Source organism: Eschrichtius robustus, chromosome 17 (assembly GCF_028021215.1).
Source record: "Eschrichtius robustus isolate mEscRob2 chromosome 17, mEscRob2.pri, whole genome shotgun sequence".
NCBI classification, from domain to species: domain Eukaryota; kingdom Metazoa; phylum Chordata; class Mammalia; order Artiodactyla; family Eschrichtiidae; genus Eschrichtius; species Eschrichtius robustus.
In genome coordinates this window covers 13,772,773-13,792,966 of record NC_090840.1, presented here as the reverse complement: position 1 = coordinate 13,792,966, position 20,194 = coordinate 13,772,773, and the positions used below count along the sequence as shown (strand labels likewise).

General features: G+C 40.8%; 1 protein-coding gene across 2 annotated transcripts in view; it reads right to left on the bottom strand.

Annotated features, from left to right (window-relative positions):
• The window catches only part of PREX2 (phosphatidylinositol-3,4,5-trisphosphate dependent Rac exchange factor 2), a 291,158-nt gene extending 271,602 nt beyond the window's left edge, over window positions 1-19,556 (bottom strand). For both annotated transcript variants that reach the window (XM_068525808.1, XM_068525809.1), the window contains exon 1: window positions 19,416-19,556. In XM_068525808.1, coding sequence (XP_068381909.1) covers window positions 19,416-19,556 — 141 coding nt within the window. The remainder of the gene's footprint in view (window positions 1-19,415) is intronic.
• Window positions 19,557-20,194: the final 638 nt, after the last annotated feature.

The following is a 20,194-nucleotide window of genomic DNA, read 5'->3' as shown; positions in this document are numbered from 1 at the left end:
CAGTCCTCGAGTGACCTCCCACTCTCCCAGCCTCTGGCAGTGGTTCCCACTGACACTTCATAGGCCAGTAAGGATCTGCATCAGCTGTCCACACTGCTCAAGGGAGTCCTTCTAGAAGGCCACCAGGGAGACAACACCATGGGAACAAGGAGGGTTAGGGGTTGCCAGGTATACTCTTTACCTTCCTAGTCCCTTTCAGGAAAAGACCTTTTATCAGAAAAAGGTATGGAAAGGACTTCCTACCTTAGCTTTTAACACATCTGAGGTCATCTAAGGTAAGGGTTAGAAAACCGACTTCAGATCATGCTGTGCATTCAAGATCTCCAGCCCCCCAGCCCCCGTCCATGCCTCCATTCACTCGGGGCTAAAGATACTTCCTTTCCAGCAGAAGCTTCTCGGCCAGAGGAGCACTGCACACAGCACCAGCTTCCCACCAATGCTGTATTCTAACACTGGCTGCAGTTCCCACCAGACGCCAAGCTGCCAGGACCTGAAAACCTACTGGCAAACACTCTATAAAATCAGCTCCTCAGCGATATGGATACGTCACAGAGTGAGGGAGCACATTTTGAGTTTGCACCTCCAAAAAACAAATGTTTATTATATTAAAGTTAGGGTACTGAACAGTGACAGCAAAAAATTACCCAGTTAAACCTTTAAGTCTTCGAGTCACCATGCTTTTGCTAATCTGTTCTGTTAACTCTATTAGCAATGTATAACTGGGTGGAATTTCACCACTAAACTATAATTATATTGAGGAGTTAAAACAAGTGACCTGATTAACACTTTGCTCTTGAATATTGCCTATTAAGGTAAAGAGTAAAAAAATAAAAGTTATTTTGAAATATTTTTAAAGCAGGACACTACATAATGATCAAGGGATCAATCCAAGAAGAAGATATAACAATTGTAAATATTTATGCACCCAACATAGGAGCACCTCAATACATAAGGCCAATGCTAACAGCCATAAAAGGGGAAATCGACAGTAACACACTCATAGTAGGGGACTTTAACACCTCACCTTCACCAGTGAACAGATCATCCAAAATGAAAATAAATAAGGAAACACAAGCTTTAAATGACACATTAAACAAGATGGACTTAATCGATATTTATAGGACATTCCATCCAAAAAGAACAGAATACACTTTCTTCTCAAGTGCTCATGGAACATTTTCCAGGATAGATCATATCTTGGGTCACAAATCAACCCTTGGTAAATTTAAGAAAATTGAAATCATATCAAGTATCTTTTCTGACCACAACGCTATGACACTAGATATCAATTACAGGAAAAAACCTGTAAAAAATACAAACACATGGAGGCTAAACAATACACTACTAAATAAACAAGAGATCACTGAAGAAATCAAAGAGGAAATCAAAAAATACCTAGAAACAAATGACAATGAAAACACAATGACCCAAAACCTATGGGATGCAGCAAAAGTAGTTCTAAGAGGGAAGTTTATAGCAATACAATCCTACCTCAAGAAAAAAGAAACGTTTCAAATAAACAACATAACCTTACACCTAAAGCAATTAGAGAAAGAAAAACAAAAAAACTCCAAAGGTAGCAGAAGGAAAGAAATCATAGAGATCAGATCAGAAATAAATGAAAAAGAAATGAAGGAAGCAATAGCAAAGATCAATAAAACTAAAAGCTGATTCTTTGAGAAGATAAACACAGTTTATAAACCATTAGCCAGACTCATCAAGAAAAAACAGAGAGAAGACTCAAATCAATAGAATTAGAAATGAAAAAGGAGAAGTAACAACTGACACTGCAGAAATACAAAGGATCATGAGAGATTACTACGAGCAACTATATGCAAATAAAATGGACAACCTGGAAGAAATGGACAAATTCTTAGAAAAGCACAACCTTCCAAGACTGAACCCGGAAGAAACAGAAAATATGAAGAGACCAATCACAAGCACTGAAATTGAGACTGTGATTAAAAATCTTCCAACAAACAAAAGCCCAGGACCAGATGGCTTCACAGGCGAATTCTATCAAACATTTAGAGAAGAGCTAACTCCTATCCTTCTCAAACTCTTCCAAAATATAGCAGAGGAAGGTACACTTCCAAACTCATTCTATGAGGCCACCATCACCCTGATACCAAAAACAGACAAAGATGTCACAAAAAAAGAAAACTACAGACCAATATCACTGATGAACATAGATGTGAAAATCCTCAACAAAATACTAGCAAACAGAATCCAACAGCACATTAAAAGGATCATACACCATGATCAAGTGGGGTTTATCCCAGGAATGCAAGAATTCTTCAATACACACAAATCAATGTGATAAACCATATTAACAAATTGAAGGAGAAAATCCATATGATCATCTCAATAGATGCAGAGAAAGCTTTTGACAAAATTCAACACGCGTTTATGATAAAAATCCTCCAGAAAGTAGGCATAGAGGGAACTTACCTCAACATAATAAAGGCCATATATGAAAAACCCACAGCCAACATCGTTCTCAATGGTGAAAAACAAACCATTTCCACTAAGATCAGGAACAAGACAAAGTTGCCCACTCTCACCACTAGTATTCAACACAGTTCTGGAAGTTTTAGCCACAGCAATCAGAGAAGAAAAATAAAAGGAATCCAAATCGGAAAAGAAGAAGGAAAGCTGTCACTGTTTGCAGATGACATGATACTATACATAGAGAATCCTAAAGATGCTACCAGGAAACGACTAGAGCTAATCAATGAATTTGGTAAAGTTGCAGGATACAAAATTAATGCACAGAAATCTCTTGCATTCCTATACACTAATGATGAAAAATCTGAAAGAGAAATCAAAGAAACACTCCCATTTACCATTGCAAGAAAAAGAATAAAATACCTGGGAATAAACCTACCTAAGGAGACAGAAGACCTGTATGCAGAAAACTATAAGACAATGATGAAAAGAAATTAAAGATGATACAAACAGATGGAGAGATATACCATGTTCTTGAATTGGACGAATCAACACTGTGAAAATGACTATACTACCCAAAGCAATCTACAGATTCAATGCAATCCCTAGCAAACTACCAATGGCATTTTTCACAGAACTAGAACAAAAAATTTCACAATTTGCATGGAAGCACAAAAGACCCAAAATAGCCAAAGCAATCTTGAGAAAGAAAAATGGAGCTGGAGGAATCAGGCTCCCGGACTTCAGACTTTACTACAAAGCTACAGTAATCAAGACAGTATGGTACTGGCACAAAAACAGAAATATAGATCAATGGAACAGGATAGAAAGCCCAGAGATAAACCCATGCACATATCATCACCTTATTTTTGATAAAGGAGGCAAGAATATACAATGGAGAAAAGACAGCCTCTTCAATAAGTGCCACTGGGAAAACTGGACAGCTACATGTAAATGAATGAAATCAGAACACTCCCTTACCCCATACACAGAAATAAACTCAAAATGGATTAAAGACCTAAATGTAAGGCCAGACACTATCAAACTCTTAGTGGAAAACATAGGCAGAACCCTCTATGATATAAATCACAGCAAGATCCTTTTTGACCCATCTCCTAGAGGAATGGAAATAAAAACAAAAGTAAATAAATGGGACCTAATGAAACTTGAAAGCTTTTGCATAGCAACAGAAACCATAAACAAGACGAAAAGATAACCCTCAGAATGGAAGAAAATATTTGCAAATGAAGCAACTGACAAAAGATTAACCCTCAAAATTTAAAAGCAGCTCATGCAACTCAATAGCAAAAAATCAAACAACCCAATCTAAAAATGGCAGAAGACCTAAATAGACATTTCTCCAAAGAAGATATACAGATTGCCAACAGACACATGGAAAAATGCTCAACATCACTAATCACTACAGAAATGCAAATCAAAACTACAATGAGGTATCACCTCACACCAGTCAGAATGGCCATCATCAAAAAATCTGTAAACAATAAATGCTGGAGAGGGTGTGGAGAAAAGGGAACCCTCTTGCACTGTTGGTGGGAATGTAAATTGATACAGCCACTATGGAGAACAGTATGGAGATTCCTTAAAAAACTACAAATAGAACTACCATACGACCCAGCAATCCCACTACTGGGCATATACCCAGAGAAAACCATAACTGAAAAAGAGTCATGTACCCCAATGTTCATTGCAGCTCTATTTAGAATAGCCAGGACATGGAAGCAACCTAAGTGTCCATCAACAGATGAATGGATAAAGAAGATGTGGCACATATATACAATGGACTATTACTCAGCCATAAAGGAAACAAAATTGAGTTATTTGTAGTGAGGTGGATGGACCTAGAGTCTGTCATACAGAATGAAGTAAGTCAGAAAGAGAAAAACAAATACTGTATGCTAACACATATATATGGAATCTAAAAAAAAAAAAAAAGATGGTTCTGAAGAACCTAGGTGCAGGACAGGAATAAAGACACAGACGTAGTGAATGGACTTGAGGACACAGGGAGGGGGAAGGGTAAGCTGGGACGAAGTTAGAAAGTGGCATGGACTTACAGATACTACCAAATGTAAAACAGATAGCTAGTGGGAAGCAGCCGCATAGCACAGGGAGATCAGCTCGGTGCTTTGTGACCACCTAGAGGGGTGGGATAGGGAGGGTGGGAGGGAGACACAAGAGGGAGGAGATATGGGGTTATATGTATATGTATAGCTTATTCACTTTGTTATAAAGCAGAAACTAACACACCATTGTAAAGCAATTATACTCCAATAAAGATGTTAAAAAATAAATAAATAAATAAATAAACATTTTTAGGCTTACAGAAAGAAATATGAAAGTAGTGGATTCCTGCATTTTCATCCTATATAAAATATCAAAACACACACAGATTTGTATTCCCCACCTGCTTCATTCACTCTCCTTGCCATTTAGAGTAACTAATATATTACACATTTTACTCATTTCTCTTGTATCTCCTGGATTGATTGGCAGCCCCATGAAATCAGGAATTTTTAATTCTTGTCAATGATATATCTCCTGAACCAAGAACAGTGATTGGCACACAACAGTTGCTCAATAAATAGTCCCTGGAACATTAAAAATCAAAATATCTAGACTCTATGTTTTTTAAAACAATTATTGGAGAGGATAAATCATAAGGCTTATCATATTAGAGCTATTATTTAAATTGACCTCACACATAAACTATACTATGCTGAAAATAAGGTTTTTTGCAAATTAAACAAGTTGGTTTTGTAAACAAATAAAAAAAAATCACTCTGATTCCATCCTCTGCTGTTCTTTTTCTTTTTAGAATATTCTGAATGTCACTTATTGAAGTATGGTGCTATACAACATTATGTAAGTTACAGGTGTACAATACAGCGATTCAGTTTTTGAAAGTTATACTCCATTTACAGTTATTATAAAATACTGGCTATATTCCCCATGTTGTATAATATATCCTTGTAGCTTATACCTAATAGTTTATACCTCTTACTCCCCTACCCCTTTATTGCCCCTCCCCCTTTCCCTCTCCCCACTGGTAACCAATAATTTGTTCTCTATATCTGTGAGTCTGCTTCCTTTTTGTTATATTCACTAGTTTTTCATATTTTTAGATTCCACATATAAGTGATATCATACAGTATTTGTCTTTCTCTGCCTGACTTATTTCACTTAGCATAATGCCCTCCAAGTCCATCCTTGTTGCTGCAAATGGCAAAATTTAATTCTTTTTTATGGCTGAGTAATATTCCACTGAATATATGTACCACCTCTTCTTTATCCATTCATCTGTTGATGGACACTTAGGTTGCTTCCATATCTTGGCAACTGTCGATAATGCTGCCATGAACATTGGGGTGCGTGAATCTTTTCAAATTAGTGTTTTGGGTTTTTTTGGATACATACCCAGGAGTGGAATTTCTGGGTCATATAGTAGTTCCATTTTTAGTTTTTTGAGAAACCTCCATACTATTTCCTGTGGTACTTTTTAATAGATTTTTTTAGTTCTGTCTTTATTTATTAAAAAAATTACTGCAAATTTCACTTAGACATTAAATACTAAAGAAAATACTACAATATCATAGAATTGAATTTGAATTCTGGCAGGCTGGAAGATAATTTGTAGGGAGGATATATAATACAATAGAATAAAGCTATTTTTTTCTTTAAATCTTGTTAGCAGATTTTCCTTTTTAAAAAATTTATTCAAACATCCTGGCTGACTATCTGGATCTCTCCTAACGTTTGCTTATATTTTCCTAATGCCACGAAAGTTGAATCTGACCTAAATCCTCAACTATAGAAATGTGTATGTTTAAAATTAAGAATCCATTCAAGTATCAACCTAACTCTCAAATTTTCTGACAGTCCAACTGATCACGTTCCTTATAGCTAGGTCACCCTTAAGTACAAACTAAAAAAAAGGGAAGTAAATCCCAAAGAATATCTGCTACTCTCAAAAAATTTCACCATACAGAGAAGGTACAATTTATATGTGAGGATTATTAGCTCACTGAAAAATGTACAGGAGAAATGTCAACTTCTCATATTTCAGTAGAAAACTATACTCATCCATCCATAGCATGATTCCCTTTTGGACTCTAAGATTATACAATTATATGGTTGTACTAATTATGTGGACTCTAAGATTATACAATTATATGGTTGTACTCTAAGATTATACAATTATATGGTTGTACCAACTGTCCTTGGTAGAAACTAAGGAAAATGCCCCTATCTAAATAACAGGGCCTATCTATCAAACTTCATTCTGTGACTACCTGAATGCCAGTTACCCTCCCTCATCCAACCCATCAAAAGAAGTAGGCTTGGCAAACAAAACACTCCAGGAATAATGATCATTTAAATCTGGGGATTCACTTCATTTGTATTTAAATTATATTAATGCTTTCTACCAATGTGATCTATACAATACCCATTGAATGCCAAGCAGTACATACATTTTGGAGACTAGAAGGGGTGTGTGTGTGTGTGTGTGTGTGTGTAAAATTGACACTTGTCTCAAATATTTTATGATTTAATCATATATGGAATAAACATGAGCTATATTTAACGCTATTTATATTTAACAGCTTCAAACCTGCTGTGAAGTACTAAGTAAATAAGCACATAGCGATCCCAACTGACCCAAAAGGAATTCAATTAAACTGAAACTAGTCTCAGTAATGATGTACATTACCAATGCGAGAGCTAGAGTTGTCTATTTTTTAAAGGTCATTGCATTTCCTCATTTCGGTGAGGGAAACTCCTGACTTCTGGGTAATCTGTGAGGGAAACTCCTGACTTCTGGGTAATCTCGGGCTCCTGAGTGCTTGCCTGGCTCTGACCCCTGTCTTGGATTGACAGTGAGCTTCTGTTGCTCGTTTGCTCTTGAAGGTTTGCCTGAAACGAACTACTGTTCCTTCCTGTCTTTTAGTCTGTGTACCTCCGGAGTCAACAAGTTCTGTGTCCCGGTCCCAACACCTGCCTTGGTTTTCCTAGTCCTGATTAGTCACACTGCTTCCACCATCTAGAAATGCCCAGGCCAGAGAATCACCAGCAACACAATGGATCTGCTCAGAATCCCCACTCTCCCACTTAGGAGCTTACCAGGGTGTCCTCAGGTGTGAGTTACAAGGATATAAGCCTTGAAGGGAGTTGTGAGTTACACAGGAATATGCAGTGCCTGACACGAAACAAACACAGAATAAATGATGATTTCCAGATTATCCTGGGACTTTTTTTTTTGTCGGGGGGCGGGGAGACTTCTGAAAAATTTTTAAATCACACAAAATCTCCAAATCTCTCAAATTCTTCCTGTAGTCAAGGCCAATTGGCGGGGGGGAGCCTTTAGGGAACCCTTACAAACATGTAAAGAGATACATATATAAAATATGAAACGGACTTCTATATGGGCAAGAATATATCATTTTAGGATGAAATAATCCAAATGGTATTTTAGTACAATACGTTCTTACAGTAAAGGAATCCAAGAATTGATATAAGTGATTTTCTGAGGAATGAGCCTAAAGTATCACTGACTCCGAAAAGGTGGCAGAGTCTACTCTTTGCCTCTCAGTATGAATTCTCCACTTCTTAATTTTAGTGTAAAACTCCCATCTCAGCTGTACACATGGCTGCCCAACTAGACACTGCATTTCCTGGCCTCCCTTGCGGCTGATTCAGCCGTGTCATGTTCTGGCCAAGGGGATGACAGTGCAAGTGATGTGTGGAATGTGTCTCCCACCATCAGTCCCTCTGGGGCTGAAACGTGAAAGTGGTTCTGGCAAGCCAACTTCAACCATATGGACAAAAACAACACCCTAGTGTGTTAGTTCCCCAACCTTCTTTGCACACTGGAACCACCTGGAGAAACTACATAAAATACTGGCTCTCTGTCCTACAGACTCTGATTTAGTCGGTCCTAGGGGACGGTGGAGTAATAAGATAGAAGGAACGGAGGTCTCTGAATGACTTGATGGAGCTGAGCTGCTCACTCCCCTGGACACTGTTGGGCAACAGTATTGAAAAATTAAATAACCAGAGCGCCAAGAGAGGATGCAAAAAAGGCATGTTGATTACATACCGCTTCCATATTCACAAACCAGCCTTCTGTGTTGTTTAAATTACTGTTGTTTGGCCTCAGAGAAAGCAGCTGAACAAACATCCTTATAAGTATATAATAAACACAAAAATTCTGGCTTTCGGGAAAAAGAATTATAAGTACAAGCTTAAAAAAAAAACTGTTCTTTTTCTAAAGAAAAAAACTAAAATATACCAGTAGAAAAGAAGAGAGCAGAGTTTTAGCATAATCCTGGGAAATCATTGTTGAGCTAGAGAAGATTCATTAAAGAAAAACTACAAATAAATTTTAAATATTAAGATTACTTTGACAAGACAAAGGCAAAAAAATACATTAAAGTTTGCCAATTTGTTAATAATTTGCATAAATCAATAAGAATTTGGAAGCAAAATGTGAAGTCTCAAAAAAATGACTAGGACAGAGTTAGATACAATAAATACTGATTTATCTTATAGGCCCATTTTTGCTAGGCTACAGGTTAGATTTCTTTAATAAAGAAACGGACTCCTTTTTTGTTCCTCTGTCATCCTCAACATGTGACTTCTATTTCATGGTCCAAAATGGCTGCCCCATCACCTGCCATCACCACCTCATACCAGCCAGGGAGAAGGGGGAGAGTGCATATTCTTTTGTTATAAAAGAACACCTTAGAAGTTACCCATGCTGCTTCTGCTCACAACCCGCTGTCCAGAACCAGAACCAGGACACATGCCCACACTTAACTGCAAGGGAGGCTGGGAAATGTAGTCTTAAGATGGACAATCCTGCTAAAACTTTTATAACTACAGAAGAAAAAAATAACGGATATTGGAGGTAATTAGATGTCTCTGCCAGAGATCTCATTATTAAGAGGGACAAGAAAAATTGAGATAAAGGTGTATCTAGAATATTCCAGAAAATGTGTGAAATGTAAAATATATAAATAAAAAATATTTCTATATATATTAAAGTTATACAAAGTAGTCAAACATGACATAGATATACAGTATATAAAATGGAAGTCCCCTTTACTCATAATTTCACCTCTGAGAAAATACTGAGTTATTAAAATAATCTTGCAATGTGTGGGTGTGGGACTAACATTTAGGTGAAAATAATGTCTTTCCATAGCTCTTCCCCTTGTGCTAGTGACAGAAATAAAACTTTGGAATGTGAGATGTCATTTTTGGAATCCTAAGATTTCTTTCTTTGGGGCAATAGTCTCAAATAAGAAAAAAACGAGAATCCAAGGGAGCAAGAAACTAAGGCCAAGTTGAGGCATTACAAGGCACTGAAGGAAAACATCAATGTTCCTTGCACAACCACTGAAAATGTGTCACCATCTATAAAGCCTCTCCTCCTGGCAAGAAGACAAGTTAAATAGATAATTAAAATCACAGAAGTGGCAAAGCAAAGTCAAACATAGATATCAAACCTCATTTGAACTTCTTAGAGAAATGAAGCTTTAAACTGAATAAAAATGCTTACCCATTCATATTCTATATTGCTAGATTTTTGCTATAAACTCAGAAAATAGTTTCATATCAGTATTCTAAATTTAACCAGCTGGAGTCATTTCTTAAGTATTATACCATTTAACCTTTTCAAATGAAGGGCTTGCCTTTTCATGGAAAATATGCATTTAGCATTAATGACAGAACATAATGTCCTTGGGTTTAGATATTCTCCAATGAGATAGGTCCTTTTTTGTACACTATACTTAGCTATATGGCAAGGCTAGAATTAAAAAACAAATTATTCACAGATTCAAAGTCTGAAATCATCTATACTAATCAGAAGTGTTTAAATATCAGAACCTCACCGTATCAACTTTCTTAAAATCACAATCACTGAACTCATGGATCAAATGCAATAGTTCATGAGAATGGGGAAAAAATTAGGAGAAAAAGTTTTTATTAGACGTGTCAGGATTTGAATGATTTCACTCAAAACCACTGGAAAAGTGACCCAACCACACTTTCAAGCAAAGAAACATTTACTAAGTTGAGAATAATAAAAATGTATCTGTTATGAAAAGTAAATATTATAAATAAGATTTTTAAAGAATTGATAAAAACAAGAACAACTCTTTTTAGGTCAAATAGATTATACCCAAAACTCAAGCATAACAATCTTATTTGGTATTAAAATATAATGCCAGGTATGGAGTAAAAGAACACTCAAAAGACAAGTAATAAGAAAAAATGTAATCAGACTAAAATGTTGTCAGATAAACCAGTGTTTCTTTTTTAAAAGTGTGCACAATGATTGTTATGTGCATTAAACGTAATGCATAAATTTTATACAATTTGTATCATGATTTTAAAAAATGATTATGTCATTATTTCCAAGATTTGAACCTAGTCATAACAGAGGTAATAATAAATCAGGGGAACTTACTTCCCTCTTCTGACTTCTAAATTTGTAGGTTGCATTTTAAAAAGTCACATTTCACACTTCACAGTTCACCTATAGAAGCTGATTTAATTTTAGGCCAGCCCTGTGAGATAGTATCGAATGTGTTTTCCAAATACGCAAGGAGGCATAAAGAGGCTAGGTGAGGCGCCCAAAGCTACACTGTTTGTAAATTTCAGTGCCAAGACTTTAACCCTGGGTCATCAGGCCCCCTAACCTAAACCCATGCTCTATACCGTGCACTTCACCCCACTGTCCCAATGCAGGAGAGAGAACTGCTGGTGAGTTATCACAGCGAGATGCAAAGGCTATCCCAATAGTCTCCGAAAGCTCTAGACTAAAGAAGCGGAATTTTAAAAAATACACGAGAGACAGCTTGCTTGTTCTTAGGCTCTGTCATGACATTTTGCTGTGGGTATGTTCCGTGGCATACCACAGAACATACCAAGTGCCTTCCTTGCCTCCCAGTGCCACGGGGACTCTTGATTTACCAGAAGATTCATTTGACTTCCACAATGCTCTGCTATAGTTGCTTTAGTTCCCTGTTTTTATCTATCGTCTCCTTCTCCTTGGCTATACTCATCTCCCTCAAACATCCCTAGACAAAAATTATCCCTTTATGTTAATAACCTATTTCTCCCCTTACATTTATCACCAACCTCCTTGAACAGCTTTTCCATTCGTCTTCATCTCCTCAGCTTCCACTCATGTCATGTCTTCCAGCTCATTCTTAGGCTTCTGCTCACACATGCTCCTGAAGCCAAAACCCTAATGATGTTCTAATTGCCAAATCCAGTGGCCTCTTCAGTCTTCACACTACCTACTTCTGTAAAGCTCTGAGAGTTGAAAGAAACCTTTCCTCTGGCAACTAGATCCTTCCTTGGCTTTCAGGAGATTACTCTCTCCTGGTTCTTCGCTTCAACCTTTGACAGCTCAGTTCAAGTCACCAGTGCACTCTCCTCTTCCCCTAAACTTTAAATATCAGCTCCCTACATCCTACTCTTGGTTAGCATGTTTTCTTCCTTGAATTGCTCCCATCTCATCTACCTGATGGCTTCAACATATATGTTCAGTTATCAATACTTTGTAGATCTCTAAATTCTTGCTTAAGTTCCACATTATTATCTTCAAAAATCACAGCAGAATTTGCAGCTCAGCAAGTTGAATACCAAATTCATTCTTCTCCTCCTCTCCACACTGTTCTGCCCCTTGCATTCCATTTCTGAATTAATGACACGCCCCATCCTATCTTCAAACTAGAGGCCACCCTAATGTTCTCCATTCTACTTAAACCTCCACTTCTGAGTGAATGTAAATACTAAAGGTTCTACACAAGAAATGTCTCGTGGTTGTTGGGTGTTTGACATTTTGTGGTTTGGTTTGATTTTGTTTGAGTTTTCTTTGGGTTTAGTTCTTTATCTTCATCATTGCTTCTACCTTAGATCAAACATTCCACGATTCTTACCTGGACCAGTGAAATGGCAGAAACTCCTAATGGGTAACCAGACTTCAACTTTTGCTCCTCAACCCTGTTGACAGAATTCTCTTGCCAAGAAACATAACTAATCTCAATAAAGACTACTCATTTTAATGTCGTCAAGTTATAATATGGTATAATTATGCAGATGAAACCTTAAGACTAAAGACACATCCCTCTGTACAGAGAGTCAGTTCTAGCCACATGATTAACACTCCAAAAATCAGAATTATGCAAGAGCCCCATTTAATTCACAGTATGTTTACTACAAGAGTCAAGGCATCTTAAGGGCTGCTTCCTGACACCACCCTCATGAATACACATTCAGGCTAACGACTAGAAAAAAAGAACCCAGTCAAGTCAGCCCAGGAGTAGTGCCCAGTCAGGGGGATCAAACAGGAGCTGTCTTAAGGCTTAGGATAAAAATAGGGCAGGGTCTGCAGACCCTGAGAGCAAGATCACTTTGGTAGGAGCAGAAATCTGTGTTACACGAACTAGACTATGTTTATGTTTCGTGTCGTTTCCGGGATTACTGGTCTGTGCTCTCCTTTAGTAAACAGTAACAACTTTTTGAAGGTTATAACCTGTCCCAGATTAAGACGAGCAAGAAAAGGTCTTCTCTGCATTCTTGTGTGGATTACCAAATAAGCAGTGTAGGCTGAGGGCCAGGGAGGTGGCGGAAATAGAGAACAAGCAGAAGGAATCCCAAGGGCAAATTCAAAGACACAGATTCAGGGAATCTTGGCCTGGCAACTTCTTACCATGAGAGACCCCCTTCCCAGTGCCAACCGTGGAGGTCTCAGACTTGTTTATTATTATTATTTTTTTTTTTTTTTGGCTGCATTGGGTCTTTGTTGCTGCGTGTAGGCTCTTCTCTGGTTGCGGCGAGCGGGAGCGACTCTTCGTTGCGGTGCGCGGGCTTCTCATTGCGGTGGCTTCTCTTGTTGTTGAGCATGGGCTCTAGGCACGCAGGCTTCAGTAGCCGTGGCACGCGGGCTCAGTAGTTGTGGCTCGCGGCTCTAGAGCGCAGGCTCGGTAGTTGTGGCGCACGGCCTTAGTTGCTCCGCGGCATGTGGGATCTTCCCGGACCAGGGCTCGAACCCGTGTCCCCTGCATTGGCAGGCGGATTCTCAACCACTGCGCCACCAAGGAAGCCCTCAGACTTGTTTATTATTAATAAGAGAGCAAGCGTCCCCTCACAACTGATTTCCCAATGGCTTTAGTTGAAGTCAGAATTCTCAAGAATGGAACTCTTCTCAAACTGGCCTGAACTTACTTTATCTCCTGCCAAGAGCCAAAAAGCATGCAGAAGTGTTTATCCCCATTAATGAAGAATGTTTCAGCATCCGGAGCATGTCAGGGCATGCCAGCACCCCCGGCCTGCCGTAGCATGGTCACCCTCAACGCGGTTACTCTCTCAGGATGGATCATTATCTTCCGAGTCCGGCACATTCCTCCTCATCCCTCAGGAGCCAGCTCTATTATCACCTCTTCCCCAAACTTCCCTTGACCCCAGGCTGAGGGAGTCCCTTGATGCCTCCCTGACGCTTTGCTTATTACTCTACCATTTCACCTCCCACAGGGCACTGTGATTATTTGGATACTGAAGGTTCGCACTGCAATGTATGACTTTGAGGGGGGATAGAGATCAACCCATAACATAAGCCTAAGCATAATGTGTTGAATCTATTTATCTTTCCCTAGAAACGTTGGATCATGACTGAAAGAAGCTGTTTTCGGATTCATTCAAACCCCTTTGTTTGCGCCTGCTTTATTTGTCTGTTTGTTTTCTTGAGCACCTGCTATTTACAAAGCACCTGATGAGGCCAAGAAAAGCGTACAGAGGAAGTAAATGCATCCCTATTCTCTCAGAGTTTACCATCCAGGGGAGGGGATTTTCTGTTTTAACAATAACACAAATCAGAAGAAGGTGGGGCTATGCTAGGAGATGCCAGGGGGGACAGCCTGAAGCCACACAATTCAGCACCTCCGACCTTTTGTGAGGGCCCCTGAAGCCAGACCCCAGAACCCAGAAGCTCTCAGGAGCACCATCTGAAAGAGCTAAGAGATGCACATACATTAAGCCAAGTCAGATAAGAAATATGCAGTTGCTCAGTATACACTGTAAAGCACCGTACTAACTCTGGCTGTCGTCACATAGAATGCAACCTGCTGTCACTGTCTTGAAGCCAAGATTACCATGGGAAGGACCAAACTGACCAAAGGGAAACACACAGGGAAGAAGCAGAGACTCAGAGACACAGAAAAAGGGCAGAGGAGAATATAATAGAGACAAAAATCAGACACTCGGCATGGCCAACACCTGTGGCTCTGTACAGCAATTAGAGACAGGACTCAAGATTCTGGGGTATCTGAGGTCAAAGCTCAGACAGGTAACAAATTTCTAAATTTTTTGCTTACGGCAAGACACATAGCTCAAAGTTTGTCTTAATGTGCCTACAACGGGGAATAACTGTGCTTTCTGATCTGCCAGGAACAATCCCAGTTTACATCTGTTTCCCTGTGTAATTATTAATAGTACACCCTTGCACCCTCAGAAGTGTCCCAGTTTAAACAAAAATTATACGATCACCCTGCCTCAACGCCACTTGCCACAGTGAAATGTGTCTACACAATTTTCCAGGCCTGCTGCAAAATTCAAACGTGAGACCTTTTATTCAAAAGGCAAGACAGAAAGTGCTATTAAAGGTACTGAGGTGTAAAGCTGTTTTTTTCTTTTGTGTATCTGCTCTGCTCACACCCTGCTGTCCCACTGGACCTCACTTGCAAAGCCCAAGTTCAAAGATAAAATTAGCAAGAATTTCAAGATGGTGATGGCAGAGCACCAAACTAAGCTCGAGGTCCTTCAGAGTGGGTAGCGCTCTGCGACTGTATAAGACGCACCCTTGAAATCGGCCCTGGTTTGTCCTTTCTCCAGAAAACCAGTTACCACCTACGACTGTCCAGACTCTGGACATCAAATACCGGAAATTAGGTCCATAAAAGCATTTTTTTGAAAAAAATGTTTTGGAGTACTCTAATGAAGCACAGAATTTCATTTCCCAAGCAAAACAAGAACATAAATTCAAACAAATTCCATCACTCTCTACCATTTTATCTACGACCTAAAAATAATGAATCCAGATAATATCCATGATCCCAAATGAAAATTTAGACTACAATGAACTGAAATAATAGTGTGTTACAATGTCTTTAATACCTCAATGCCGGATTTAAATCATGTTTCTCTTTTTTTTTAATAAATTTATTTATCTTATTTATTCATTTTTGGCTGCGTTGGGTCTTGGCTGGTGCGCGCGGACTTTTCTCTAGTTGCAGCAAGCGGGGGCTACTCTTTGTCGCGGTACGCGGGCTTCTCACTGTGGTGGCTTCTCTTGTTGCGGAGCACAGGCTCTATGCAGGTACTACATGTTTAATTTAAAGCTTCTTATTACATAATACATATGTGCCTGAGTGAAACTTAAGTAACTTCCACTGTCTATACAGACCCAATGGAAAAAAAACAAAACCAGAAATTTACGGATCATTGAGGAACTGTCCTTAAAAATGGGTGGGAGGTTTAGAAGATGGACGAATTCGCTGATTCCTCCATTCCTTCGTTCAGTAAGCATTTCTTGAGTACTTACAGTGTCACAAGCACTGCACAAAAGTCCAGGGAAACACAGGCGAGTAAAATGTGGCCCTGTCCTCAAGAAGCTTCCATTCTAGAAGAATGAGACAAAAGTAGACAAATCCTGCCTATGCCTGCTTTGGTGCCATGGAAGCAGGGACTACAGGGAAGAGTGGGTACCAAGCAGTGAGCACTCCAGCCTGGGCAGGAGGGAGGACGGGATCATGAAAGTTCTACTGAAGGAGATGAAGAGCCTTGAAACGCCAGTAGGAATCCAGCAGGTTGCTAAGCGCTACAGAGGAGCAGAAGAGGCCTGAGGGACTTCCCTGGCAGTCCAGTGGTTAAGACTCCAAGTTTCCAATGCAGGGGACACGGATTTGATCCCTGGTCAGGGAATTAAGATCCTGCATACCACACAAGAGGCCTGAGAAAGCCTGGCACCCCATGGGAAGAGTGTGCCACTCTAAATGACAGCAGCTTCAAGGTCAGAGCCTTGTTCAACCTAGAAGTGTGTGCCTGAGTGGCGACTAGAGAGAAGGTGCATATAGATCATACATATTGATACATCTGGGGGAGGAAAAAGGCAATGTTCATGGACTATCTGGGGGTCGGGGGATGAGGGGGGAGGTGCTCTCTCTTTAAAAGGCCAAAAGTTGGAAATGAGGAGAGAAAGCATCTTATTAAAAAAAAAAGTTTTCCCCTCAGGCCAGATGATCATTTAATCAAGAGCAATAATACAAATTGTTTGCTTCCTTATGGGCCTGTAAGTAAAAATATGTTCTCGGTAAAACCAAAAATATGTTTTTTCATCTCTGTAATAAAGATAAGAATTACCTTCACCCATGCTGATGACTTGAAGCACTGGCAGAAATCAAAAACAGGGTTTCCCTGGTGGAGCAGTGGTTGAGAGTCTGCCTGCCAATGCAGGGGACACGGGTTCGAGCCCTGGTCTGGGAGGATCCCACATGCCACGGAGCAACTAGGCCCGTGAGCCACAATTGCTGAGCCTGTGCGTCTGGAGCCTGTGCTCCGCAACGAGAGGCCCGCGCACCGCGATGAAGAGTGGCCCCCACTTGCCGCAACTAGACAAAGCCCTCGCACAGAAAACGAAGACCCAACACAGCCATAAATAAATAAATAAATAAATAAATAAATAAATAAATAAAAAGAAATCAGAAACAATGACTAAGCTAACAAATATTTAAATGTGACTTAGGAATTCATTATCCAATTTTTGCAGCAAATCTACCACTGCACTTATTTAATACTACAGGTACTTTTTTTAAAAAATAACTTCTTTTGTTTGTCTGCATTTCTGACCATTCCCTTAGGATGGATTCCTAGAAAAGGAATTACCAGGCAAAAGGGTTTGAATATTTTTAAAGCTCTTGGTATGTATCAGTTCAGGATAAAATTAAAACTAGATTGACTACATCAACTGAAGGTAACCACATAAAATAGGTGAGAATGAAATGTTCCTATAAATAATACCCAAAAAAGAAAATCTAATAATGTATTATAAGTAGATCTTAGACTTTGAATGTTTATAAAACTAAAAGGAAGTCACGGTTAACCTTTGTTTTGGAAGACTTTCAAGCCAATTACTGTTTGTGTGTGTGTGAATGTGTACATAAAAAATATCAAATAAAGAAAAGGAAAAGTGGAAGAGTCCATAATTTCTGAATGAGATAAGAAGAATGAAATCATAAAACGATCTTCTTGTAAAGAGTAAAATGCAATTTATTTTATACCTCCCATAATTTCTGACTTAACTCTATACAGAATTACTCTATACAGATTAGAGGAAAAACTGATGTTTTAAATAAAGATCAACAAATTGGTTTTTAAGGTAGGTTAGATTAGCTGTCTATTTCTGTAAATTAGGACTTTTTTGCTCAGTATTTTTTCATACACCTCCTGAAAGGAGCAACTAATGCAACTTGAAGAGTTACCCAGATTCTTCAAAAGCCAAAGGACTCGGTCACCAACAAAGTTTCATGAAAGCCAAATTTGAAGCTATGAAAAGTCAAATTTCCTTAAAAACATGCTTTTTTGACATTGCTGCATGGAAGCGTACAACAATTCTATTTATCACAATTACCAGTATATTCTCAAATACCCATACATTTCCAAAGAACGTGGCCCCTGGGGGCTCAAGTATATTGATTTTAATTTGAGACATCAACCTGTGCCATCATCTCACATCCCTCGAGACAGTGTTCTTTCCTTCTTGCCAGAGCCAAGGAGTGAATTTCATGATTTTCAGCAGATAGCTTCCCTCTTTTAGAAAACTGAGCAGGAAGTCTGGCCTTTGAGACATTTCCCTTCAGACCAAGGGGGTATGGAATAGGGTGGTGGAGAGAGGAGGTCAGAAGATTTGAGGGAGATTTTAGCAAAGGCTAAAGGTCCTCAGTCTCTGAACGACGCTCTCCCGCGCATCTGGGTGGAGAGGAGCCAACCCTCAAATTCTGTCTTTGCAGCAGCGAACAGAAAAAAATTCAACTTTTGAGCGACGTCTAAGAAGTTTCCTTCACTCAGTTTTGCCCCTCCTGGCCCTAACATGAATGAAACATTTTCAATGCAGACCTCCAGGGAGTCAAGCTGAAACTCTGAAACAAAGTTCCTGCCAGTTCTACGAAATCCTGAAGTTGCTGGATGGGAGTTTTATTCTACCGCTTTCCTGAGCTCAGTGTGAACACGGGACCCGGGAGCTGAACCCCCGGGGGCGGGGGATTTAAACAGCAGATTTAAATCCCGGGTTGGGGTGGGGGGAGCAGACAGTAGGACGAGGCTGCGGTGAGCACTGCACGTGGCTTTCATATCCAACAGCTGCTGGAGATCATACCCCCGCTGCCCTCCGTACCCCCCACCAGAATCCTATGCTCCAAAGATTATGATAACTAAAGGGACTTCACTGCCATGTCATCTGAATAATGAACTCAAGCTCCAGAAGAATCAGGATTTTTTTTTTTTACCTCTAGGTACCTGAATGTAGCAGACAGACTTTAACCACCCTGCCAGAGTCTTCAAACAAAATCCCCGGGAAGGAAGACAAGGAAAAAAAAAAAAAAAATTACACAACGCACTCGAGCAGACCAGGGAGGCGGGTAGAGAGGAGTGAGGAGAGACGGGGCAGCAGGGATTCCCTCAACCAGAGCCTTCTCCCACGCGAGCTAACTTTTCGCCCCGGCCCCTCGGCGCGCCTCCAGGCATTAAAAATCCCCCCCTCCCCACCGGGGACCTAGCGTCGGCGCGCGGATTCGGGTGCCCGCGATGCCCGGACGGGTCCCCGGTCCCCGCGCAGACAATGCCGCGCGCGCCGCCCGCGCCCCGCGTCGCCGAGAGCCCCTCACCGACACCAGGAACTCCAGCGTGCCCACGTAGTCGCGCTCGGTCTTCTGCAGCTCGCTGAGCACGCACACGCGCAGGCGGAGCTGCTTCTCCAGGTCCCGGGCGCTCTCGGCGCGGCCGTCCCCGCGGCTCTCGTCGCTCATGGTGGGCGCCGTGCCGCCCGCCGCTGCCCCGCGCGCCCGCCGCTGCCCCGGCCCCGCGCGGCCGGCAGGGCAAGTTGCCGCCTCCGCCGGGTCCGGGGTGGGCCGGGCGACTTTACGCGCCGGGGAGAGGCCGGGGCGGGGGCGGAGGAGGGGGCGCCCGCCGGGAGTCGGGCGCGGGAGACGGGGGGCTGTGCCGAGGCCACTCCCTCCCGGGGGATGGGGCTCCCGCCCGGGACCTGCGCACCGCGCCCCGCGGCTCTGGCCTCGCACGGCCGGGGCTGGAGGGGAGGCGGCTCCGGCAGCCCCAGCGGTGACTTGGACGTTAATCAAATGCTTTGTATCCATGTGACTCCGACCCTTTACCCTTCGCCAAATCTCAGGAAAAAGGAAGCACAACCCTGGGGAAGTGTGTTGCGTGCCAGCTAACTAAACACACACACGCACACGCACACACATGCACACGCACAGTCAGCGCTGGAGATGGAATTGGAGATTCCCAAACCTAGGAGGACAGACTCCCAAGACACAGCTCGAGGGTTGCTCCTCTGACTCCCGCCTATTGTTTAGCTTTCATGTGTTCTGTACAAATCCTGAAAGCAAAGAAACAAATCTCCACGGTTACATAACTGCATGGGAAC